Source organism: Zootoca vivipara, chromosome 12, assembly GCF_965207765.1.
Source record: "Zootoca vivipara chromosome 12, rZooViv2.hap1.1, whole genome shotgun sequence".
Classification (NCBI taxonomy): Eukaryota; Metazoa; Chordata; class Lepidosauria; order Squamata; family Lacertidae; genus Zootoca; species Zootoca vivipara.
Genome location: NC_142595.1, coordinates 23,825,099 through 23,851,882, shown reverse-complemented (window position 1 = coordinate 23,851,882; position 26,784 = coordinate 23,825,099). Strand labels below are relative to the sequence as shown.

Sequence of the window (26,784 nt, the reverse complement as noted above, 5' to 3'; positions counted from 1 at the left end):
CAGTACAATGAGAAACATCTACAAGCAGTTTCAGTTTTAATATATATCTATATCTACAGTGGTACCTCGCAAGACGAATGTCTCACGCAACGAAAAACTCACAAGACGGAAGAGTTTTACGTTGCGCAAGGGACTCGCAAGACGGTGAGGTTTTCTATGGCCGCCGCTTCGTCTTGCGAAGCGCGGCCATAGAATGTAGCGCGGGAAGGTGGCAAAGGAAGATCAGCTGTCAGCGCGGGAAGCTGACAGCTGATCTTCCTTTGCCTTCTTTCCGTGCTACAGCTGGTTCCCCGGGGCTTGCCAAGCAGGCGGCGACAAGCCCCGGGAAGCAGCACCCGGAGCCAAAGCGCAGTGGGTCCTGCTTGCCGTGGCTTGTCGCCGCCTGCCTTGGCAAGCCCCGGCCAGCAGCGCCCGCCGCGTTTCAGCAACGGGGAACGGAGCTGAAGCACGGCGGTGTGGGGGCTGCCCCCGCCTGTCTTCTCCCCCCCAACCCCCGCGCTGCCTTGCACACAGCCGGCATGGGACGGGGCTTCGGAGAAGCACTGCGCCTTCTCCGAAGCCCCGTCCCATGCTGCCGCCAGTCCCCCAGAGCCCATAGGAACGCATTGATTAAGTTTCAATGCATTCCTATGGGAAACCGTGACTCACAAGACGAATTTTTCGTAGGACAAATTGAGTCCTGGATCGAATTAAATTCGTCTTGCGAGGTACCACTGTATATATCTATAAACAATTACAGCTAAAAGCATTCTTTCAGCAGGTTTGTCAGGAATTGTGTTCTCCAGCCACTGAATGTCTGGGTAAATAGGAATGTTTTCACATTCTTCCTGAACGTTAAAGGGGGAAAGTTCCAGAAGAATTTCAAAGGTCTCCTCTCCAGCTGAGAGGCACATTCTGTTATCTCAAAGCATTTGTCTTAGCATTCAAGGCCTCACTCTGCCTGTTCCACAGACTCCCAGCCATAGCTGCCAAGTTTTCCCTTTTCTCACGAGGAAGCCTATTCAGCATAAGGGAAAATCCCTTAAAAAAAGGGATAACTTGGCAGCTATGCTCCCAGCCCTTCCCCACCCCCTTGGACATGCCACATTCTTCAGTGGACTTTTAAAAGTTAGGATTTTGCAAGTGAAAGAAAGGTAGGTGAGGAGGATAGAATTCAATATTTCAATCTGTGTGCCTCACTCAATCTGTGACATTTACAGAAAAATTAGTATATTGTCGAAAAGTTCATTTATTTCAGTAATTCAACTTAAAAGGTGAAACCAATACAGGAGATAAACGCATGACATGCAAAGCGAGATATGTCAAGCCTTTATTTGTTGTAATTGTGATGATTATGGCATACAGCTGAAGAAAACCCCAAATTCTCCCTTCTCCAACCTAATCTCCCAAGGAGCTGGCTGCTGCTTGCTGGAGCAATGCAAAACTAACTCCAAGAGTGAGAGACTTCTTGGCATTACATGATCTCTTTGCCTTGCAACTTCATTGCAGGGAACCTGCTCTCTGCAGCCACCCAGCTCACCTGTGTTTTTTGGGTGCAGGCAGCTGGTGCAACACCAAGCTCTGGAGTTTGCAAAATCCCAATAATGCAGCTGCTGGAAACAGCCATGTGCCCTTCAAATCATTCCAGAGATCAATCTGCATTCCTCCCAGGGGCGGGGCAAGCGGGGGGCAGGGCAGTCCGCCCCGGGCACTGCCCTGGAGGGGGTGTCACTCGGGGCCACGCCCACGCCCGTCGCCTCTGCACGGCAGCCTTGGGGGAGGGAGCTGCAGGCGCGCCGGCCAAGCGATTGGGCACTGTGTGGATGCCTGCTGGAGGGGGGGGGCACTCGGGGCCGTGCCCCCGCCCTGCGATTGGTGCCTGAGCCTGGACGCTCCGTTTAGAAGTCATGGGGGGTGATCCCCCTCTACCTAGCACGCATGTGCAGCAGGATGCTGCGCATGTGTGCAACATAGAGGGGATCGCACCCCCCCCCGTGACTTCTAAACGGAGCTTAAACGGAGTGGCCAGGGTCCAGGTAGATAGCCCACTTGTGCAGAGTGTCCAAGCTCCGTTTTGAATTCGCGGGGGGTTGTGATCCCCCTCTACGTAGAGACGCATGCATCGTTACGTAGCGACGGCGTGCCCCCCCCCGGGGGGCATGGCAATTTGCCGCCCCGGGTGTCGCGGCGCCTCGCTACGCCCCTGCTTCCTCCAATATCGTGTGATTTCTGTGTATAGTTAACGAAAAGGGAAAAGGCCCCCACCCAGGCGGTTCTCTATTCTTGTGGCCTTTTAAAACTTAAATTTCCCAAACTTGCATCCTCCCAAATTGCACCCCTAAAATGTGTCCCGGACCATCGCCATGGCTGCCCCCTCCCCCACGCTATGCCACTGAATGCATGACCCCCAGAATTGTGACAGTTCTACACTGCTGTGTAGACTTAGCTCAGAGGTGGGGTTGAATGTGGTTGCTGGGGTCTCAAGGCCATCAGCTGCCTGTTAGGTAGCAAAGGGGACTTGAAAGCCATGCCTGCAGGTGGGTCTACCTGGTGCATAGCAGGTCTGTTTGGAAGAACCATGGCATACAACGAAGCTGGGGTGACGATGGGTTTAGTGTTGACTTGGTAGTTGATGGAAACTCGCCGAGAACCAGCCTGGCGGATGACAGCAGAGAAGTGAGGCTTAAATCATCTGCACCTGTTTTCCTTCTCAAAGACCATCTGTATTATTATCATTAGCCGTAATGGTTTGTTATTCATGAGAGTGACACGTTTGAACTAGTCTTGTCTAAGGCAGTTTTATGGGGACATCCAAAGTGTAGGGTGAATGCAACCTGTCATTTTGTGATGCCTCTTAAATGTGGTTTCTCATATGGCTGTCACCATCACACAGTCAGAATTGACGAAGCTGCTGTTCAGGTTCAGTTGCAAAGCCTTTATTAGCCTTCATTGGAAACAAGTGGGTTGATTAAACAGCAAAATGAGCAAGTTGTGTGGATTAGCAGAACAGCTGCCAGATGCAAAAAATAATAATACAGAAAGAGGATCACTTCAACAGAAGGCTGACGCAGAGCAATGCTTCCTGAGCACTTTCTCCCCCTTTCACTGCAGTCCCCTGCAGGTTACCAAAATGAGTTTTTCTTTTAGTATTGACAAACATGTTTGCAGAAATCTCCCCCTCTTTCAGCTCAGCCTTATTCAGAAGCAGAAATGACCAGGAGCCATTAAAAACTGAAACCAAGAATGAAGATGCAGTTATTTCAACATAGTTGGCATATGCTGGAAATTAACCTCAGTCCCAATCTAGTCATGCAATGGAAATGGTAGGGGATAAGAAATCGGGCTGTTCTTTCATGGTGTGGCATGTACTTTGCCTGGCACATTTTCTAGCAGGCTGCGGTAGGTCTGGATCTCTTGCTCCAACCGGTTCTTAACATCCAGGAGATCTTTGTATTCCCGGTCCTGGCCCTCCATTTCCAAGCGCAGCTCTGCCTGCTGCTGCTCCATGCAGGAGATGCGGTCCTGTATCTCGGCTAGTTGAGCATTGTAGCGATGTTCTCCTTCCGCCAAGGACACTTGCAGTGTGTCTCTCTAAGGGAGTGGGGGGGGGGACAAGAGAAAGTACATAGGTGAACATAAATCAAATCAGCCTATCAATGGCTACTAACCATGATGTCTGTATACTACCCCCAGGATCAGGGTGCTATTGAGCAGTTGCTGAGGAACAGACTGCCAATGATGCTCAACATGGCCTATAACATCTGTGTGTGCGCGGGGGTTCGGGCGGCACTGTGGTCTAACCACCGAGCCTCTTGGGCTTGCCGATCAGAAGGTTGGAGGTTTGAACCCCAGCAATGGGGTGAGCTCCTGTTGTTCTGTCCCAGCTCCTGCCAACCTAGCAGTTCGAAAGCACACCAGTGCAACTAGATAAATAGGTACCGCTCCGGCGGGAAGGTAAACAGCGTTTCTGTGCGCTCTGGTTTCCGTCACACTGTCCCATTGCACCAGAAGCAGTTTAGTCATGCTGGTCACGTGACCCGGAAAGCTGTCTGTGGACAAACGCCAGCTCCCTCAGCCTGAAAAGTGAGATGAGCAGCACAACCCCATAGTCGCCTTTGACTGGACTTGGACTGTCCAGGGGTCCTTTACCTTTTGCTGAAGCCTCATCTACTATCAAGCCAAGTTCAAAGTCTCTTCCATTAATCTACAAAGCCCTGAACAACCTAGAGAAGCTTAGGGACTTTTGAAACCTTATATCGCAGCTCGATCACTGAGATAATTATTTTATGTATTAATGATTACAACAGTGTTCCAATGCCACTCTGCTTCGTCCTGCCCCACCAACCACTACTGGACCTAAGTTAACTGAGCGCTCTCACCTCATGCACTCAAGCATCTGTACCAACTGAATGTCCCGACTGAGAAGACCCCATGGCATGGCATGATTGAAGGACCCACCGTAACTCCACCATGTGAGTTGCTCTGAGCTGCAAAAAGGACAGAGCAATAAGATGCATCCCACACTCGCCCTCCTTACCAGATTGCACTGGGCTTGGAGATCAATCTCTAAGGCCTGCAGCTGATGTTTCAGATCAATGGCCTTATGGCTGCCATCCTCAGCTTCCTTGCTAGTGGTGCAGATTTCCTGGTTCACTTCCTCAAGCTGAAACACAGATTGACTGAAACATCAGCATTTTCAGAGGTTTTGTGTACTATTCAGTATGCGGGGGGGGGGGGGGGGAGGACACTGGCTTTGGCAGAACAAAAGAAAAGAAAAGAGCCCATTCATTTCTATTTTAGAGATGCTGAGCCAGGATTTGACACACACACACACACACCCTCTTTTTTTAGAGGCTCAAGTTATTGCAACCTGAATAACATTGCGCTTTTGGATATACTGCTGCACGGTATTCTTCCTACTTCTTTGATTAGCCAAAGGGAAGAGCAGTGGTGAGACCTGGGTTCCAATCTCCATGCAAGGTCATGAAGCTTGCAGGGTTACCTTGAATCAGTCACCATCTCCCAGCCCAACCTACCTTGTTGTGAGGATACAATGGAGAAGGTGGGAGGAACCACACTTGGTCTTTGGGGGAAGGTGTGGGTGTAAAAGTAGTGAATAACAAAACAATGCAGAGCCTGATTGTACCACCAGCATCCCCCTGGAGTCTCCTACAGCCCCTGCCCTTTTCCCATCAGGCTTCTTCTTCTTCTTCATTTTAAAGTTTTACTTCCTTACATGGGGCGGATTCATTTACCTTGCCTTCATACCACTCTGCAACCTCCTTGTGGTTTGAGTCGATCGTTGCTTCGTACTTGCATCTTATCTCCTCCAGGATGTTCTTCAGATCTGGACCGGGGCAGACACTGATTTCCATGTTGACATCATTTGAGCATTCTTGCAAAAGGATTAATTCCTGCAAAGAGAACTTTGATTAATTCCTGCAAAGAGAATTTTGATGAGAACCATGCCTTTGCTGTCATATTATGAAAGGGCTGGCTGTGCACAGCATCAACTGTTCAACCTTTCCTGTAGAACAACATAAGAAGAGGCTGCCATTGGCCCATCTAGTCCAGCATCCCGTTCTCACAGTGGCCAATCAGATGCCTGGACCAGAGCACAAGAGAACTCTCCTCTCCTGCGGTTTCCAGCAGCTGGTATTCAGAAGCGTAACTTACTACATGGAGAAAGAGAATAGACCTTATGGCTAGTTACCATGAGTTTGCCCAATCCTCTTTGAATTTGTGTGTGTTTGAAATCATGAATGTAATCTGTTTGGGGGCACTTTGTGGCACTAAGTGGCTTGTGCCATTTTTTTGTATAAATAAAGTAAGCAATTCATACATGCATTGTTTTTATGATAACGGGGGGCTCATATTTTGGTGAGCCAACCATGTACCTCTTTGTGGTTCTTTTTGAGACCAGACAGTTCTTCTTGCAGTGACTCCATCTCAGCTTCCATGTCAGTCTTACAGCTGGCCAGCTGATCCAAAATGGGGTATAAGCCATTAATGTCGGCCTCCACATTCTCACGAAGGCCACACTCAGTATCAAGCCTATATTGACCAAAAAAAGGGAAAGGGCTCTGAGACTTAGCTGCACTCTATTTATTTAGTAAACATGCTTATTTCTGCAGGGCCAGTGCAGCCGCTAAAAATTAAACTCAAGAGATTTTCCCCATTTTAACACTACTGAGTATGGACATGCTCAAATGCAACAACTGAATCAGAGGCTAGACATCAGGGGGGAACATTAAAAAAATATTTGAATGTGTTGGTTTCTTATTTGTTATTTGTATCTTGCATTTCCACCAAACGATGCTCAAGGGGGCTAATAATAACAACACAATGATAACACAACAAACAAAAACACAATAAAACACCAAAGTAAGACCAGTAAAATGACAATTCGACACAAGACCCGGCTGAATAAAAACTCATACATCTTCTGGTGGAAAATTATGAGAGATGGGGTTAGCTGGGCCTTATTAGCAAGCTGGGGTTGTTGTTTTTACAGGCCTTCAAAATCTGTGCACCTGACAGAGGTACTTCAGCTAAACCCACAGAAATGATCCACTGCTTTCTGCTGGAGCTATATGTTTATTGAGACACAGTAAGAACATGGGAGCTCTTGCTGGATCAGGCCAGTGACCAACCAGTCCAGCATCCTGTTCTTACAGTGGCCCACCAGTGGCCCATGGGAAGCCTGTGTGCAGAGCATGGGAGAAACTACATTCCGAGCACAATTGAAAGTGTTGGTGCTGACCTTTAACTCCCTAAACAGCCTCGACCCTGTATACCTGAAGGAGCATCTCCACCCCCATCATTCAGCCCAGTCACTGAGGTCCAGCTCCAAGGGCTTTCTGGCAGTTCCCTCCCTGTGAGAAGTGAGGTTACAGGGAACCAGCCAGAGGGCCTTCTTGGTGTTGGTGCCCGCTCTGTGGAACACCCTCCTGTCAGATGTCAAGGAGATAAGTAACTATACAACCTTTAGAAGACATCTGAAGGCAGCCCTGTATAGGAAAGTTTTTAATGCTTGATGTTTTGTTATGTTTCTGTATATGCTGTAAGCTGCCCAGAGTGGCTGGGGCAACACAGTCAGATGGGTGGGGTACAATTATTATTATTATTATTATTATTATTATTATTATTATTATTATTAGGAAATGATGCCCAGCCTAGAATAAACAAATTAGCTTTATGCATTTCATGATAAGCCCAGCCCTGATTCATTCGTGGCACGCTAAAATTGGTGGGTGTTTACCATAAACGGAAATGACTAAAGGCTGGCTTTAGTGTGATTTGAACAATAAAAGCAATTTGGGATCTTTATGTTCTGTCCCAGCTAGTGCTCCTCCTCTGAGTTTCTTAACATCAAATTAAATTAAATGAGACATTGCAAAAGAACTGGGATTACTGACAAAGTTAGCAGGCCTGGGTCCCTTGTTTAGCAAGGGCCAAACTAGATGCAACGCTAATTGCATTAATGCATTTACATGCATTTCTTATTAAATAAATAGCAGTGTAGTGGTGGGTGAACCCGAGCAGGGGGTCACCACTCGGGGCGGGGGTGGAGGAGGAGAAGGAGTTCGCGTCTTTCTGCCACTGCCCCAATCCCAATAAAAACCCCTCTCCAGAGCAGGGATGGGAGATAAGATTAACTCATTGCTCATTTAAAGCGAGTTTGCACCATCAGCACTTTCTAAAACAAGACAGGGATTGGAACACAGTGGCTCTTCAAAATTTGCACGTTCAGAAGCAATATGTGAACACAGACATTCTTCAAAAGTCACACTTCTCTTAATTTTGCAGCACAGTTCTCCTACCGAGGAGGTTGTACAAAAATCATAGCTGCCAAGTCTCCCGTTTTTCGCAGGAAACCCCCGGATTTTAATCCGTTTCCCACTGTTATCCCAAATAGAAAAAAATCCTGGAAATCCCCCGGATTTCCTACCTGCCAAGGAGGCTCCATTTCGGGTGCCGCTCTGCCCATGTCTGGGCACCGGAAATCAGGCAGCGCCGGCACTGGAAGTCACTTCTACGCATGTCCAGACATGCATAGAAGCGACTTCCGGTGCCGCGCCGCTGCTGATCCCGCACTTTTCAGCGGGAGACTTGGCAGCTATGACAAAAATGCATGTGTCTGGTTAAAGTGTACATAAATTAGTGTGGTGTTTACGGTCTTAAAGACATCTGCACACCTACCCTGTATATGCACCCATTCCAGCTGTCTTTCCCAGGCTAACCCAATTTTTCTGCAAATATGAATTTAACAGTGACAAAAAGATTTTGGGCTCAAAAGGCAAGAGGAGACGTTCAGAGCGATGCGTAACTCACTTGTGCTTCATGTCTTCAACGTTCAGGTGATTGTTGTCAATCTTGATAATTATACTGTTGTTCTCCACTGTTTTACATACTATCTGGGGTGGGATGGAAGAAAGAAATGGAATTTGTTAATTTCTCCTGATCTATACAAAGACCAAAGAATGAAGTCCAGAGCTGAATGATGAAAGAGCTGGTTTGGGTAGATGGCTTTCATTGCCTACAACACAAGAACTACAATGCACACACTGGCCTGGTTCACACAACGGGGTAAGCCAAACAATGGTTTGGCTTAGCCTTCAATCCGGACCAGTATTCATGGTTAAGAACTCTCCTCACCAACCACGAGCTATAATCTTTCCTACAGCTTGTGATTAGTGAGGACAAGGAATGCGGAAGCAAGTCGATTAGGTTCCCTTTTTAAGCCAAGCCTACCTCATTTCCACTTTCTGAAACAGGACAAGAACCAAAGCACAGCCGTCCTTCAAAATTCGCAGCTCTCTGAACTTTGCAGTGCAGTTCTCCAGCCAAGTGATGGGTCTTAAAATGCATGCACTGGGGTCAAGTGTCCACAGAAATGCATATATTGCTAAAAAATGATATGCTGAAATGCATTATTTTCAGAGAAAATGCTTTACATAAATGTGTGTATTAGAATAACACACACAAACGTGTATATTGGGAGAAATTCACGTTAAAATGTTGCTCGGTTTTCACAATGGCATCTATTTATTTATTTATTTATTTAAATCACAGGCCGATATGGAAATGTGAAGAACTGAGGTTAAGATTGGGAAAATGAGAAACAGGGAGAAACTGAACTTGACAGATTTGGCCATCCCTGGTGAGGACGGAGCTTAGCCACAAGTCCCTGTTTGCACAGCATGCTAAGTCACGCATAGGCAAACTTCGGCCTTCCAGATGTTTGGAACTACAACTCCCATCACCCCTAGCTAACAGGACCAGTGGTCAGGGATGATGGGAATTGTAGTCCCAAACATCTGGAGGGCCGGAGTTTGCCTATGCCTGTGCTAAATTGATCCTTGGCTTAGCTCAGCACAGCACCAAAAATGACTGTGGAGAAGCAACGAGGCCCCAAGTCCCTCTCTAGGCACCCACACATCCACATGACCCCAGCAAGCCATCGTTGGGCTTATCATGTCATGTAAACCAGGCCACCGGGAATGCTTTGAGTGTTCCTGAGAGATGACATTCCTACCTGGCTTTGAAGCTCCTCAATCTGCTGGTAATAGTGGCTGTAGTCCTTCGGTTCACCAGCCAACCTGTTCTTGGCATGGAAATCACTGATCTTGGACTGAAGCTCAGCATTTCCAGCCTCCAGGCATCGCACTTGGTCTATATAACTGGCCAAGCGGTCATTGAGGTCCTGCATGACCGCCTTTCCATCAGTAGAAGAAAAGGCAATGCCGCAAGCTTCAGGATCACCGCCCGCCCCGCCAACTCCATTGCCAGCTCCATCAGACCTGACTTCAACTAGCCCATCCCCATAGCCAAATGGAGGATAACCGCTGGGGCAACTACCTGTACTCATTCTCCTCCTATGGCCACCCCTGATAAATGCACCACTACAACCGCTGCTCAGAAAGTTGCTTTGGCCAATTCCATAGTCATAGGTGGAACGACCTTCAAAGCGGGAGGAATTGCCTCTGGCACTACCTAGGCCACAAGAGGTGTGGTAGCTGGAAGAGACAGAGGAAAACATGGACCTCCCATTCGAGCCAACACTTGCGCTATTTCTTCCCACGATTACTGGACTGTGCACGGCGCTGCTTCTCATAGCGAGAGTGACTTGGAGATCCAACCCAAAGCAGAAGACAACACTCAAGGTTTGACACTCAGTCAGAGTGTGCCGCATTTATCCTGCAGGTCTCGATTTATACCTTTTGCTAAGGGTGTCACCATTGGGGAGGAGAGTTGATTTTTCTTCTCACAGGTTTGCTGCTGGCTTCTCCTTCGTCCCACTGGCAATTTGCCTCCAGATACCCCACCAAACAAGCAGTTTCTTCACACATTCAACTGCTCGTTTTAAACAAAGTTACCACACCAGATGTTATTAAAGTTGTACAGAATCATCAAAAGTTTGCCTTGTTTTTCTTAAGGAGAGGAAACGCCAGTTCCTTGAAGCAACTGAGGGGGAAACCCTTTTGTTGTCCATATTGTGAGACGGAATCGATGCTGGCTAAAGACAATTCGCTACCTTGGGGGTACTTCTGGATCCATTGCTAATAATAATAATAATAATAATAATAATAATAATAATAATATATTACTTATACCCCACCCATCTGGTCAGGCCTCCCCAGCCACTCTGGGTGGGTCCCAACAGAATATTTAAAACATGATAAAACATCAAACATTAAAAACTTCCCTAAACAGGGCTGCCTTCAGACGTTTTCTAAAAGCCAGCTGTTTCAGAGTCCCTTCCATCAGCTTTAGTTGGTGGCACAGCTGTGCCCCTATTCATAGCTGCCAAGTTTTCCCTTTTCTCGCGAGGAAGCCTATTCAGCATAAGAGAAAATCCCTTAAAATAAGGGATAACTTGGCAGCTATGCCCCTATTTGGTCAGGGACAACTTCTGTTGTCTATGCTCTGCTAACCTCTAGGCTCGATTACTGCAATGTGTTATACATGGGGCTACGTTTAAAGATATTTCAGAAACTTCAGCTAGTGCAAAATTCAGCAGCCAGGTTGCTCACCAGGACAAGATGGTTTGAGCATATAACACCAATCTTGGCCCAACTGCACTAGCTGCCAATCAGTTTCTGGGCCCAATTCAAATGGCTGGTTTTGACCTACAAAGCCTGAAATGGCTCAGAACCACAATACCTCAAGGATGCGCCTCTCCCCATATCAACCATTCTGGACCCTGTGATCATAAGCAGAGACAGTTTTGGTGTGCCCTGTTAATGGAAGGTCCAGAGGGTGGGAACAGGAGAACAGGTCTTTTCTGCAGTGGCTCCCCACCTGTGGAATGCTCTCCCCAGGGAGGCTTGCCTGCCACCTTCATTACTTATCTTTAGGTGCCAGGAAAAATATGCCTCTTCTTCCTGAGTTTTGGCAAATTAAACAATATATGACCTTTTAAACTGGGGAAGGTGTATTGTTTTGTTTGTTATTGTAATGGCATTGTTGCAGCTACTCTCAAGTAAAGGCGCCCAAGTCCGTGCTTGTCTTTAAAGGTTTTATTGTGCATAATATTTACAGTGCAGAGATAGCAGAAAACATAACCTCCTAGTCACTCACAGAATCCGGGAGTGGACATTTCCTGTTGCGTGACCAGCATAAGAGCTTAGGCACCCCGAAACGCCTCCTCCCAACCTTACTTTTAATGGCGCACCTTAATTCAGGCGCTGGAAGGGGCTGCCTGCTCCCCTCCACCTGTTGGTCAAGGCGTTGCAAGGGCTTTCCAACATCGCTGAGCCTTGCTTCCTCCATCCCGCTAACTTCCTCATTTCCCCCACCTGACCCGCTGCTGCTGCTCTCACTGGGTGAAGTGCTAGTTGGCAGGAAGGAAGGAGGGAGGTTCCCTGTAGGAAGGTGTCCCCCCCGACAGTTATTGTGTGGTTTTTTTAAAAAATTATATAGTAAACTACCTTGTGATTCTCAAGTGAAAGGCAGTATAGAAAATAAATAAGTAAAGGCACTTCCACCAACCTTGCTCAGGCCAAAACCTTAAAATGTCTTGCTTTGCCATTAGGGATCGGAAAGTACATTAATTTCAGTTTCTCATTTTCCCGATCTCAAGTTCAGTTCTCCACATTTGCATGCCAATTTGTAACACAATTATTTAAGCCCTCGTGAAATTTCATCAGCATTTTGCAAATTTCTCCCAATAAGCATGTTTTTGCAAAGCAGTTTTGCCTAATACAATGCACTTTTTCATATTATTGTCACTGATATATGCATTTATGTGCGCGCTTTGCCACAGTATGTCCATTTCCATGCACATCCCTCGGCTGAGGGATTCGCTGCAAAATTCAGAGAAGCGTGAATTTCAAAGGATGGCTATGTTTAAGTTTGTGTATTGTTTCAGAAAGTGTGGAACTGGTGAGTTGGTCTTCAGATGCAAACTGAATTACATTTCTCCCACACCCATGATTATGTGATGAGACAGACAAAAGGGGAAGCAGCAATGTTCTCCAATGGGATTGTGGGTGGGGAGGGAGAGACAGCTCTGGGAATGGACTCAACTCTGTGGGAGGGGAAATGTTGCACTGCTCAAGGCCACACACCAGTTCTTCAGTTCTTCTTGCAATTCTTGTTTGTTATTCCATGCTATCTTGAAATACAAATGAGAGAGCCTTGTTCTCCCCCATCTCCTTGCCTTGCCCTACTATGGTAAACAACTCAATTTACCCAATGGGGAAACAGCACCACAGCTTCTCCCTAAATGCAAGTCAGCAAAGACTCAAAGACCCAGTTCAAAAGCCCCTCTGGGCAAGGAGGCAGACCTATTACTTTAATTGCAGCTTATGCAGAATGCTTGTTTGCTTTAAAAATAAGGTAATATTATTCATCATGGGATTTTACTCACACTTTTCCTTCAGGACACTTGTACAACTTTTATTTCAAGGTAGGGGTGGGGGAGAAAAAAATTGCGCTTTTAAAGGCAAACCTGACAATTCCACACTTTCAGAAGCATTATGTGAACCAAAACACAGCCATCCTTTGAAATTCCCACTTCTCTGAATTGTGCAATGCAGTTCTCCAGCAAAGTAATGTGTACAAATATGCATATACTAGGGTAATGAGGGCATAAAAATGCATATATATTTGTGAAAATATCGTTAAAAATTTGTTACATTAGGGCAGGCATGGCCAAACTTGTTTTGGGACTACAACTCCCATCATCCCTAGCTAACAGGACCAGTGGTCAGGGATGATGGGAACTGTAGTCCTAAAACATCTGGAGGGCCAAGTTTGGCCATGCCTGCATTAGGAGAAATTGCTTTGCAAAAATGTGTACCTTGGGCTAAATTGCGCAGGAAAATGTGTTTATTCAGAGAAATTTGCACTAAAATGCTGGTGAATATTCATGGGGATTTTGTTTTAGAAAAATCATAAATGGTTGAAGAAATGTGGAGGACTGAATTTAAGACTGGAAAAATGAGAAACCAAGAGAATTGAAATTGACAGGTCCCTCCCTCCCTACTGAAGGAGGGCTGTGACTTCTAGAAACATCCAGTTGGCCACTGTGGCATCACAAGACCACAAGCTCTGATGGGCTTTAAGACAAGTCTTTCCCACATTGTGGCAAACGCATCTCCAGCTTGAGATCATATGCTGCAGAGTATAGAAAGAGCAGACGCAGGGAAGTTATCCAACAAATAAAATGGCTTTGTTTGCAGATCCCATTGTCAGACTTGGCTTCACTGCCTCAGGAACCACGAGTCACTTTCCTTATCCTTGTCACAAAAACCTGATCTTTGGGGGAAGTGTGTTTGTGCCACAAGACCACCCAATCCACTATAGTTGGACAACCTGAACCGACCAATATGTGACTGATTCACACCTGAAAACACCGACCATCTGACTTGTTCTTTGTCTCTCTCCCACCCACCCACCTCCTTTTACATCCACATATTCACACTTTCCTCCTGTTCATTCACACGTTCTTCTGGAGTGCTTAAGAATTCAAAATTGCGTGAATCACTTGAATGTCACAATCAGAGTATGTTACACAAATTGTGTGGTTTGCATCCTTGATTCTGGGTGTAAGGTTTTGACAGTCCCTGGTGCAGAATTTGGACGGGGAATCACATTCTCCTGCATCACCATCAATGAAGCTATGCTGTTTCCATAAGCGGGGCCACCTCAACTAATGGCTAGATGGTACATTTGTCCTGGAGAGGACAACCAGCTACCCAATGCCCTTGCTTTGGGGCAAAAAAGAGGAAAAAGCAGCCCAGTCATGGCCACCTAATAAGAAATGGAGCTCATGTCAGGTGCTCTGAAGCCCAAGTATTGCTCTCTCTAGATATGTTGCTGAGATCTCTCCCACCTTTCTTTACCAAGCTGAAGTGGGAGTCATGGTAAGGAGGTAGATAAGGTTAGAATCATAGAATCATAGAGTTGAAAGAGACCACAAGGGCCATCCATTCCAACCCCCTGCCAAGCAGGAAACACCATCAAAGCATTCTTGACATACACCTGTCAAGCCTCTGCTTAAAGACCTCCAAAGAAGGAGACTCCACCACATTTCTTGGTAGCAAATTCCACTGCCGAACAGCTCTTACTGTCAGGAAGTTCTTCCTAACGTTTAGGTGGAATCTTCTTTCTTGAAGTTTGAATCCATTGCTCCGTGTCCGCTTCTCTGGAGCATCAGAAAACAACCTTTCTCCCTCCTCCATATGACATCCTTTCATATATTTGAACATGGCTATCATATCACCCCTTAACCTTCTCTTCTCCAGGCTAAACATACCCAGCTCCCTAAGCCATTCCTCATAAGGCATCGTTTCCAGGCCTTTGACCATTTTGGTTGCCCTCTTCTGGACACGTTCCAGCTTGTCAGTATCCTTCTTGAACTGTGGTGCCCAGAACTGGACACAGTACTCCAGGTGACGTCTGACCAGAGCAGAATACAGTGGTACTATTACTTCCCTAGATCTAGATCTAGGTTTAGCTATTCTTCCCAGCCAAGCCCAGCAAAATATCTCAATTGCAAGTGTGAACATCTCCATGTTGTATGTTTGTGAGAGTTGCTTTTGACCAAGATGCTAATGAGAACGTCTCACAGCTAATTCTGCACTTTTTGGCAACCAAGCTGATTCCTCCAGGTTAGCTGATGTAAGAGAATTTATCTTGATGATTATCTGATGTAAGAGAACTTGTGGTAACCCCAGGAGTGCATCACACTGCGCTGGATTGTAATCCTTTAAGAGCATCCGACATTCTTAGTATAAATACCTGCATCCTCCAACTGGCATTCCTCCAACACAAACAGTCACGGCAGATTTGCCCTACTGTTATATAATCTCCATGACAGAATAGAAAAGTCTCGTGCTAGTAGAGGGGCGGTAAGGTGGAGGTTCTTTAGAGGAATGCAGGGCTGAGCTATGAGAGGATTCCACAGTTTACAAATGTCTGCTTATAGCAAGGGTGGGTAACTTCACACCGGAGGGTCAAATGCGGCCTTCTAGGCCTGATCCCAGGCTGCACACCCTTCACCAGCCCTGCTTCACCACACCCTGTTTTAGATCTTTCCCCTGCCTGGGCTATGTCCTTCAGCTGTCCTAAGGCCTCTTGCTCGCCTGCATGGAGAGATTCAAGTGTAGAGACCTCTGGCTTCCATGTGGTGGCTGGCCCACGGCCCACTGTACAGAGATAAGGGCTGTGTACACAATATACCTTCAAAGCACATTTTCCCCCTTAAAGAATTCTTGCCACTGTCATATGTTTTTGGTTCCTGGGAAGTGTAACTGTGAGCAGCAAACTGCAGTGCCTAGGATTACTGAGGGAGGAATGTGCCTTGAATGTGCTTTAAAGATATGGTACATATCCCTCAACTGTCCCGGTAAAACCTGGACATCCTGGGTTTTCTTTCCTCACAAGAGCATGGCGGCCATTTTGGGCGCCATGATCTCACACGATTTTGTGCCCCTGAAATAAGTGCTTTTCTTCAGGGCTGCTATCTTTGCACGGTACTCCCAAAATGCCCGTTATTGGGCACCATGCACAAAAATGCTTTTTCTGGGGCTGTGGTCTCATGCAGGTCACGTGACTTGCATGGGAGCAGGGTCCTGGAAAATGGCGTCCATGTTTTTCATCGCAGCTTGTTTTCCCAAAACAAAGGATTTGAAGACATTGGACACCATGGGTAAGGGAAAGAAATTTTTTTAAAAAATAATTGAAATGAATTGGCCACGGGAGGATATTAAAAAAGGAAGTCGGTCTGCCCCATTAAGAGAATGGTGATGCAGTTAACTTGCCTATAGCAGGAAAGTTTGACAGGAATTTATTAACTTCCAAGAATTGGACTTAAAACCTTCCCCCTGTCTAAGAAAGAAAGACCATACGAAGAGCCTTGCTGGGTCAGTTGTGGAGAACCTTCCCCCCTGATGTTGCTGAACTACAAATCCCATAAGCCCCAGCCAACAAGGCCAATGGGTAGGGTCAGGATGATGGGAGTTGTAGCTAAGCAACATCTGAATGACCACAGGCTTACCACACCTAACCTATCTAAGTCCAGCATTCTGTTCTTGCAGTGACCAACCAGATGACTTTGGGAAGCCCGCAAGGAGAACATGAGCACAGTAGTCTTTTCCCACTCTTCCTCCCCCCCCCCCCACAACACTGTATTCAGCAGCATCCTGTCTCCCATAGTGGGAATAATATATACCCATCATGACTAATAGCTAGGGGTGGTCTTATCTTCCATGAATTTGTCTAATCCCCTTATAAATTCATCCAAGTTGGTGACCATCAGTACATCCTGTTGTAGCAAATTCTGAAGCTTTTATGAACTGTGTGAAGAATTTCCTTTTGTGTGTCCTGAATCTTCCACCAGACAGCAATTTCCACGTTAGCTGTGTGTGTTAGTTTCTTGCCATAATAATTTCGTTAGTCTTCAAGGTATTGTTTACCCTACCATTCAGCTTCACCATTCGTTGTCATGAGGAAGAGAGAAAGCCTCCCCATCCACTTTCTCCACAGCATGGATAATTTAATACATTTGCGGGGAGGGCTCAGCATTCTCCATATGATTTTTTAAAAAACATTTGGGTAAGAAAAGAAAAGAAAAAACAATTTTGTATGCAGAAGCCTTGAGTGGCATCAAGAGGGAAGCAAGGGGTTTATTCGTTTATTTATTTATTTGGACTTCTTTTGTTTTCAGTGGTCAGCAGGTTGCCAACCACGGCACTGGTGCATGCTGGGTAAGAAACAAGAGTCTGGGCAAAGGGCATGCTGGAAAATAATGGGGAAGCAGCACAGGAGACAGTGAAGTAGGGCATCTGATCAACTTTGAAGGATACCGCTGGGCAGATGGACCAACAACAGCTTGGATGAACTACTAGGAATACTTCTCTTGTGGGTAGCATGCTCTCTGCCCATTCTCTGGCAGTTTTCTAGAAAAGTTAAGAAAAAACAAGTTTGAATTACTATGGCAAAAAAACAAAACACAATGGTGCTGTCCATTACCATTCTATTCAACAGAAAACATTTTAAGTTCATGTACACGTAATACATTTTAGATGACTGCATCATTCAGCAAATCAGAGATCCATTACTATCCAGCTGTAGGTACATTGTAAAATAGTTCATAGCATGTCGATCTGTGACCAGCCAGTTCACCCATGTGGTCCTTACTAGGCCCACTTCCTCTAAGGCACACATAACTAGCTCAGAAAATAAAATAACTGCACAGATTTGCAATGAGCTCAAGATGTAGTTGTGCGAGTTCGAATAATTTTCTTCTCCTGCTCCCTTATTCTCAAAGACGGCTCTGCTCCATAAAGCCCAGAAACTCAAAAACTCTCGAAACAATGATTGACCCATTTAGAGATAGCATCTTTTTATAGCTCTGAATGCAAATGGGAGGAAAATGCATATGGAAACTAGGCTTTAGATAGCAGATCCTGGAAGTTATCTAGTGGACCAGGAATTGTTACTCTAAGGAAACCACACGACTCAGTCAGTTGAGAAACTATCACTCAGTGGTTCAAGTATGTCAGCTCCTGGGTTTCTATAACTGCATATGTAATATTAGGACTCCAGGGACCCCTTCACCAGCTTTGTTAAGAGACCAGTGCCTGAATTTGTTTATCTTCCTCTTTCCTGCCCATCCATTTTTCCTTCCTTTTTTAATTGCAAGCTTAAGACATTTTACTTGCCGTAAATAATAAAACATATGCAAGACATCATAGCTCTGACATTCGGCCTGTCCTTACACCACCATCCGCTTGAGCCTCAGTCAGAATTTCTACTCAATCCAGCCTTGATCCAAGAATCAATGGCCTTCCAGATGTTGTTGGACTCCAACCCCCATTGGCCCCCAGCATGGCCAATAATCAACATCTGGAGGGCCACAGGTTCCCCATTCCTGATTTAAGTGCTCTTGGAGGACCTGATTCTACCCCAGGCACCACCTTTGTGCCAGCACATGACACAGGGACCAAATGCTATAGAGTTTTCCCACCCCCATTTCCTTATAGGTGTTGGGGGTGCAAAGGCATTTCTTACCTTATGCATTCTGTTCCTGCAATCTAGTGGTGTAAATGGCCCCCGTGGTGCGCATGACCTGCAGAATGGGTCACATAAGTGTGGGATGTCCGGACTTCGCCAGATCTTCCACCTGATGTGCTGCTGGCTCTAGCCGCTCCTCCCCCTCCACCACTGCAGAGAAAGAAGAAGAGTTTTGATCAGCAAGGCTACAAATCAGTTCTGACAAATACAGCAGCAGCCCCAGCCTTGCACATTGACCATCAGCTGCTGTTCTATCTAAGCTGAATATTTCCTTATAAGCTGGAGAAAATTGTTTGGGTGTAAGAATCACTTGCACCTGCACTTAGTCATAGAATCGTAGAATTGCAGCATTGGAAGGGACCCTGAGAGTCATCTAGTCCAACCTCCTGCCATGCAGGAATCACCACTAAAGCACCCATGACAATTCTCAACATCCACATCTCTGATGGGAGATCTGCTGCTTAGGGCACAGCTTATTTGTCTTTTTTATTAACTTGCTTACATGTATTTTCCACCTTTTTTCCCATTGTGGAATCCGATTGTGTATCTCCTCAGGGGTTCCCCATCCAGGCACTGACCAGACTCAGACCTGCTTAGCTTTAGCAAGGAGGTGGCAAAGTGTGCCTTAAGACCACAGGCGACACAGTCCTGAAACTGTTATGTAAATCGCCAGCATGAAAGACTTCCTGGAAACCTGATGCAAAGCACTCTGAGCTTGTCAAGGGGACAGCAGGCTATCTATGAAACAAATAAGATATTAAATCTAGCACCTGACGAGTATCCTGAAGAAGGGGCACACTTGTGTCCTAAAATGAACTGTGCGTCATATGGACTTGATTGCAGCTTATTACCTCCCATGACTTGGATACATGATGCTAAATCCTATATTCAATAATAAGAAAGCAACCCTATTCAATACCACGCTCTGCGGTGAAAAACGAGGTCCCTTTTTCACTGTGTGGCATGAAAGCATAGCAAACTGTCCATTGAAAAAGGGTGCGATCCTTTAATCCCTTCCTCCAAAGGCAGCATGGCTGCTGGACTTAGTCACGTACCCTCTTCCTCACATCTGAGCTGTAATCTGAAAATAATTAGGCAGTGCAGGGGGGAGATTTCCCTCCATGCTATTCATCTTATTATAGATTAAGCTCAGCAGTGGCGGAAAGGAAGCCCAGGAAAGTGGGCAAGGCCTGGGGAGAAATTGATGGGCCAAAAGAGAAGGACCTGTGAACTGTTCCACACCCTAGTATGATCCTTCTCATACAGGTGACATACATGCCCCCAAAGTGATCAGGTTATAAGTGGTGAGGACCGATGCTTAACTCTTTGTTAAGTGCTTGCTGTTCCTTCGAGGAGTTTGGGGCAGCCTTCACACACACAAAAACCAGTGACTTGGGTTTGCCTTAAGAAGGAACGGTTCACCCAAGATTACCCAAGCTGCTTCAGAGCAGAGCGAGGATTTGACTCTTGAGTTCCCACATCCAAAAGAACTAGATGCTTTAATAAAAATAGCACTTAGTATTTTGTGTGTGTGAGAGAGAGCACACATTTCTATACACATTTCTCAGTATACCTGAAGTAGCGTCTCCACCCCCATTGTTCAGCCCGGACACAGAGGTCCAGCTCCGAGAGCCTTCTGGAGGTTCCCTCCCTGTGGGAAGTGAGGTTACAGGGAACCAAGCAGAGGGCCTTCTCAGTAGTGGCGCCCGCCCTGTGGAACGCCCTCCCATCAGATGTCAAGGAAATAAACAACTACGGTATCTGACTTTTAGAAGACATCTGAAGGCTGCCCTGTTTAGAGAAGTTTTTAATGTTTGATGTTTTATCATGTTTTTAATATTCTGTTGGGAGCTGCCCAGAGTGGCTGGGAAGACCCAGCCAGGTGGGCAGGGTATAAATAAGTTGTTGTTGTTGTTGTTGTTGTTGTTGTTACTTAACTGAAGAATTGCACTGCAAAATCAGCAAAGTCCAAATTTCGAAAAATGCCTGAGTTTAAGTTTTGAGAAGTGTGAGTTGGGTAGGTTTGTCTTTAAATGCACACTGGCTCATCCTTTAAAAAGTCCCTTTTGGAAAAGTGCATTTGTTAAGCTGCGTTAAGCTGCTTCAACTGCACAAACCTGAATGTCCGGTAGGCGCTTGAATCCCACCAGCAAAACATTGACAGTCTGGAGGTGACTGACGTCTCTGCATGCTACTTACACAATATCATGCTGCCCGCCCTCCAGCAAGCAGCGGTACGTGGCAATTTCTTGCTCCAGACGGCTTTTGACATCAAGGAGCTCTGTGTATTCATGGTTCTGGCACTCCATTTCCGAGCGCAGCTCTGCCAGCTGCTGCTCCAAGCAGGAGATGCGCTCCTGAAGCTCGCCCAAGTGGTTGTTGTAGCGGTGCTCTGTTTCAGCCAAGGAGGCTTCCAGGGTGTCCCTCTGGGAAACAAAACAGAACCCACTGTTTCTCTTTTATAACAGGAGTACAGTTGTGGAAGATAAGCATAACAATTGTGTTAATTAATACAAAATAAAAAGGGTTTAATTCCACTCAGCAGGGTTGTTGTGAGGATTAAATGAGGGGGTAAACTGTGTACACCATTTTCAGCTCATTGGGGCGAAAGATATAAGTGGAATGAATGAATGAATGAATGAATGAATGAATGAATGAATGAATGAATGAATGCTTCTAGGCCCCATCTGCACTATACATTTAAAGCAATATCATACCTAAGAATTCTGGGAAGTGTAGTTTGTTGCGGGTGCTGAGAGTTGCTAAGAGACCCCTAGTCCCCTCCCAGAGCTACGGTTGCCACAGTGCTTTAACTATCAACCCCTCTTCACAGGGGAGGGAAACTATGGAAGGGGAATGGGGAGGGGCGGTCTCCTAACAATTCTCAGAACTCACAACAAACTACAGCTCCCAGAATCCTTTGGGGGAGGCCATGGCTGTTTAAAGTGGAATCATAGTGCTTTAAATGTATGGCATGAATGGAGCCATAGTTGGCAAAAGGGAGGGACACAGACTAGCATCAGAAATATTTCCTTGTAAGTTTTTTTTCCTCCCATTGGATTTACACTGTAAGTAAAAATCCATAAGTGAGCTGGGCTGTGAACATGGTTGTCCCCAGGCATGGAAAACTGGCTGCCAGCCTGTCAATCACCTGATGTCACAGCTGATGATTGGGGCTTGCAAAGCCACATGCATTGCATGCCCCAGTGATTAGCATAGTGTTGGGGCTACGCTTCCTTGCACAGAGCGATGCAAGCGTGCATCGGGTTGCCCTGTTCAGTTTCAGCCACAAAAGCACAATGGCAAGGAAAGGGGTGGAGAAAGATCAGGTGAAGCTGGATTAAAGCCTTCTTCAGGAATTCTGAAACTAGAGTCTAGAGTAAAACCCAAGAGAGGAGAGCAGGGATGAGCACACCAGCTCCCCATCATCCTTCTTCTCATTGCCCTTCTCCAGTCGTGGCTTGTGCCACTCCAGTTCATTGCATGAAGGCAATGAACTGCCACCCCAACAGCATGCAGCTCCAATGATGCCAAGGGAAGCTCTTGCTCTCTCTTTTACCAGGCTGCACTGGGCATCATAGTCGATCTCCAGGGCTTGCAGTTGGCGTCTCAGTTCCGTGACCTTGTTGTTGCTTTCTTCGATCTCTTGGCTGCTGGTGCAGACATCACGATTCACCTCCTCGATCTGTAATGCGTGGAATTAGGGAAAGGATGCAGCTCAGCTTTGCACGCAAAAGGTCCCATGTTCAATCCCTGACATCTCAAAGCCTGAAGTCTCAGAAGAGCCATTGTCAGTCAGGCTAGACAGCGCTAAGCTAGACAAGACAGATGGTCTGACTAAGTGTACAGCAGCTGCCTATGTTTCTCTTCGCTGAGGGTTTCTCTGGGGCTTCCTTCTAAATATGTGACAATGCAAAGGGGAAAGTACTCATGAAAGTGTCCCAATGAATGGGATCCTTTTTGGCAGGATCAATTGCAGGCGCAAAGGTCCTGATGTGGGTTGGGCCCAGAGTAAGCAGAGGTTATACAACACCCTAAGCCCCACCCCTGAATTAGACTCCTGATCTGGACAGAGATTCCCATGCTGGCTATTTGTCCAAAAAGCACCTGCCCTTAAGAGTAGACCTGCTTGGCCAACATGAGATGGAGGAGCAGTCTATAGAGAATGTATAATATCTGTAGTAATGTAAGAGATCGTGAAAGAAGAGTGCCTCTGAGCATATTCAGAGTGGTCCCCCCCAATGCGTAACTAAGCAAGCAGCCCACATGCAACTAGAAATAGGTGTAAATAGTTTCTCCATGTCTAGGTGTTGACATCCAAGCAGGCTTGAAATATTTGGAATTAACCACTGACTGTCCATTGCACTTCTCAATTTTACTTGAACTCTTTACAGTCCCCGTTGTACCTCTGCTTTATGTATTATAGACTTGGAGGTGTACACCTTACCTTGGATCCATACCATGCTTCGACCTCCTTGCGGTTGCCGTCTATCATTGCCTCATACTTGCACCTCATCTCTTCCAGGATCTTCCTCAGATCCGGTCCAGGGCAAGCATTGACTTCCACATTGACATCGCCGCTTGACTGGCTCTTCAGGCAGGTGACTTCCTGCAAAATAAGGTTGCAAGCCAAATGAAACCGCTGCCCACCCCCTTGGCAGATTCTCACCTCCCATTTTCTACTATCCATTCTACCCCCCCAATGATGAGAACTACCATGATAATAGAAGTCAATGAAGACTCAAAACAGGAGATCTGTCTCAAGGAGGCGAGATAGATCCTCTCTGGACCAACAGTGAATGGCAGTGCCATTCTGGGGCTGTGCCACTTCAAAATGCACGTGACTGAATATCCCTTAATATAAAGAGGCTCCCTCGTTGTAGTGATATGTTAACTATGAAAGTGAAAGGAAGAGTCCCTAGCCAGGGGTGGTCAGGTTGTGGCCTTCCAGTTTCCATTGGACTCCAACTCCCATCAGCCCCTGTGAGCATGTCCTGATGTCTGGGGATGATAGGAGTTGTAGTCTGACAACAACTGAAGGGTCATTGGTTGCCCACTCCTGCTCCAGGCAGTTTTGCTAGTGACTGATGCTCTGCCACTTAATAGATCAAAGTTTCTTCAGTGGCTGGAAACGCACTCAGCTATCCAAGTCTTAGATCCAATCTACTCATTTTATAAAGCTGTGCCATGTTCAAAAATGCACTTGGGATCAAGAAAGCATCGTTCCACATGTTCCATTTTGACTTCATTAAAGGAGAAGATGGTGTCCCTCACCTCCTCATGGTTCTTCTTCAGGCAACACAGCTCATCCTGCAAATTCTCACACTGCACTTCCAGGTCAGACCTGCAGGCAGTCAGCTGATCCAGGATCTGATGCAGGCCATTGATGTCGGCCTCCACATTCTGACGGAGGCAGCATTCCGTCTCATACCTAAGCCGCAAGGAGCAGAGCACGAGAATTCCATTATTCGTTGCTGGATTATAACTTTGGTCCCTCCGCAGAGAAGGCCAATTGTGATCATTGCTGTTACCCCCTAGCTTTCAGGGGGCTGCTAGCTTTGATGGGCTTTCCCACATTGTGAGAAATGCATCTCTAACTTGAGATTGTATGCCACAGATTATAGAAAGAGGAGACGCAGGGAAATGTTCAACAAAGAAGATGATTTTGTTTGGACTCCAACTCCCATCATTCCCAGCTAGCATAGCTAATAATGAGAGGTGAGGGGACTTGTAGCCCAGAAACCTCTGAAGGTTCCCCGCCCTAGAGCAGAAATGGCCTTCAATTCTGCAGAACTCCATGTATTCCCACAGAATAGACACTTCCAGTCCCTGATGCTTGGAAGGACAAACACCCCCATCTTCAGACAGTCCCAACAGCAGACAACCTGAGCCACCGAGAATATTCCCTCACCCGAACAATGGGACCCCATCTTACGCACACAGATTTGTTCCATACGCCCCCTTGCTTTCTGAGAAGTACTCACTTGGTTCTGAAGTCATCAGCAGTCAGCTTGCTGTTATCAATGCACAGGAGGAGCTTGTTGTTCTCCACACTTGTACAAATGAGCTGGGTACAGACAAAGTTAACAAGAGACCAGTTACCACCCCTGAATGTGAAGACCTAGTATTAAGATTTAAAGTGCATCCATCCACGCCAGATGTTTATAAGCCTTACTCTATCTTCATGCCAGTCTTCAGCCATGTGTGCAACTGGTCCATAACAGTGCATAACAGGTGAACCACAAGTCAGCAAGCCACCATGATCACAAGTGGGTAGAAATTAATACGTTGTAGCCGTACTGCTTCCTTTAGGGCTGGTGTGCCAAGAAGCACAGAGACCACTTAAATTCCTACTTGTAGAAGCTATTTCCACATACAGGTGAAACTCGGAAAATTAGAATATCGTCGAAAAGTGCATTTATTTCACTAATGCAAATTTATTATTATTATTATTATTATTATTATTATTATTATTATTATTACAAATGCTTTCTTTTGGAAATTCCACAGTAATAAAACAAATAGTTACAATAATACAAAAATAAACATCGCTATTAGATTTCATTAATTGCATTCCATTTATAATTGACCCACCTAACGACAAATAATTACAATTACAGCAAATAAAGGCTTGACATATCTTGCTTTGCATGTCATGCATCTATCTCATATATTGGTTTTGCCTTTTAAGTTGCATGACTGAAATAAATGCACTTTTCGACGATATTCTAATTTTCCGAGTTTCACCTGTAGTACGCCATTTACGCGCATGCATGCCAGTAGGAGACAGCATGGTGAGGCAGCAGTGCTCACTTGATCTCTCAATAGCTGAGTTAATGCTGATTAACGGGAAGGGGAGGGAAAGGAGAGACACGGTGGGGAGGTCAGTGCAATGGAAGCACATCTGCAAAGCCAATCCACACTCCTGACAGTGCATTTGTGTCATGGCAACCTCCCTGGCACATCATCCCGCCTCCACTCCTTCCAGGTAAGCAGCAGCGACTCGGCTTTCAGGAGGTCAGGTAAGCCCTGATGCCCCACCACACAGTCTACTACTGCACTGTGGGCCTAGCAAAATGCCACCCATGCCACCACAAACCACCCAAACTATCCACAGGCTCCTACACAGTTGGAATGATAGCAGTAGAAACTGCAGCTGAACATTATAGGTGGTACACCAATATGAAATGAAGATAATCAACTTGTAGGATTTTTTTTAAAAAAAATATTAAAGTCTTCCTGATTGCAGTTCTAGTTTCGTACAGTCCACATCATACATCTGAACAAATCTTTCAACGTTGGAAAAATAGCAATGCCGAGTTTTAAGGAAACAGAGTTATCTACTGAATGAGTTTGGGAATTCCAAGAACAAGCTTAAGAAGAACTTCAGTCATTCATCTTTCATGAATTGACTTCACACCACTGTCATTTCAGATCTGAGTTTAAGCCAAGGCCTGCGGTCTGTAGTCATGTTCAAAGGAAAGCATGCAAGAGTGACTCAATGTTGGCTGTCCACTGGCACCCTACCTGGTTCTTATAATCTTCAATTTGCTGGTGGTAATGGCTGTAGTCCTTCGGTTCACAGAGCGGGCCTTGCTTGGCATAAAATTCCCGGATCCGACACTCGAGCTCAGCATTCTCCTCCTCCAAGCACCGGACTTTGTCCAGGTAACTAGCTAGACGGTCGTTGAGGTTCTGCATGGTCATTTTCCCATCAAGGTTGGAGAACATGCCTCCGCAGAAAGGTTCACTGACCATTCCGCCAACTCCTGCAGGACCACCCATGCCACCAACCATACCAGGATGGGGGCCTCCAACCATGCCACCCATGCCACCAACCATGCCAGCAGGAACACCTCCAACCACGCCACCCATGCCACCAACCATCCCAGGATGGGGGCCTCCGACCATGCCACCCATGCCTCCTACCACACCAGCATGACCGCCACCAGCACCACCAACCGCAGCACTCCTAGCAGCAACGCTCCCAGCGTGGGAGCCGGCGCCTAAACCGCCACTTCCCCCAAGATGTCCGCCACCAACAAAGGCTCCACTACAACTTCCGCTTGAGAACTGGCTTCTTCCCGCTCCGTAGGCACAAGTGGAACCTCCTCCGACATGGCTCCGGCCAGAGAAGTTGGCTCTCCCGTTGCCTAGCCCGCAGGAAGTGTACCGTCCAGAGGAGACCGAGGAGACCCCCACCCTTCCTCCACCAAGGTTGCAGCTGCCACTGCTGCTTCTTCCAGCTGTTAAGACGGTGTGCCTTGCGCTACAGCTCAT

At 46.4% G+C, this 26,784-nt stretch overlaps 2 protein-coding genes across 2 annotated transcripts; both read right to left on the bottom strand.

Moving 5' to 3' along the window:
• Window positions 1-3,011: 3,011 nt before the first annotated feature.
• Window positions 3,012-9,691, bottom strand: LOC118094621 (keratin, type I cytoskeletal 17-like). The gene is made up of 6 exons (XM_035135175.2): window positions 9,518-9,691; window positions 8,314-8,396; window positions 5,877-6,033; window positions 5,235-5,393; window positions 4,517-4,642; window positions 3,012-3,570 (listed from the first exon to the last, which is right to left on the bottom strand). The coding sequence occupies exons 1-6, from the start codon at window positions 9,689-9,691 to the stop codon at window positions 3,331-3,333; spliced, it is 939 nt and encodes a 312-aa protein (XP_034991066.2). The 3' UTR covers window positions 3,012-3,330.
• Window positions 9,692-18,524: 8,833 nt separating this feature from the next.
• Window positions 18,525-26,784, bottom strand: LOC118094620 (keratin, type I cytoskeletal 19-like). Its single transcript, XM_035135174.3, has 7 exons — window positions 26,032-26,784; window positions 24,489-24,571; window positions 23,779-23,935; window positions 22,952-23,113; window positions 22,064-22,189; window positions 20,704-20,930; window positions 18,525-18,654 (listed from the first exon to the last, which is right to left on the bottom strand). The coding sequence occupies exons 1-7, from the start codon at window positions 26,782-26,784 to the stop codon at window positions 18,525-18,527; spliced, it is 1,638 nt and encodes a 545-aa protein (XP_034991065.1).

What these genes read in the sequence shown, in the direction of transcription:
- LOC118094620 (XM_035135174.3), bottom strand. Translation starts at nt 26,784, where the DNA reads ATGAGCTGTAGCGCAAGGCACACCGTCTTAACAGCTGGAAGAAGCAGC. An exon ending in AAGCATGGTATGGATCCAAG is followed by an intron (nt 22,190 to 22,951) that starts GTAAGGTGTACA and finishes CACGCATTACAG; the next exon opens with ATCGAGGAGGTGAATCGTGA. An exon ending in ATGATGCCCAGTGCAGCCTG is followed by an intron (nt 20,931 to 22,063) that starts GTAAAAGAGAGA and finishes TTTGTTTCCCAG; the next exon opens with AGGGACACCCTGGAAGCCTC.
- LOC118094621 (XM_035135175.2), bottom strand. Translation starts at nt 9,691, where the DNA reads ATGCAGGACCTCAATGACCGCTTGGCCAGTTATATAGACCAAGTGCGA. An exon ending in TTGAGGAGCTTCAAAGCCAG is followed by an intron (nt 8,397 to 9,517) that starts GTAGGAATGTCA and finishes ATCCCACCCCAG; the next exon opens with ATAGTATGTAAAACAGTGGA. An exon ending in TCCAAGCCCAGTGCAATCTG is followed by an intron (nt 3,571 to 4,516) that starts GTAAGGAGGGCG and finishes CCACTCCCTTAG; the next exon opens with AGAGACACACTGCAAGTGTC.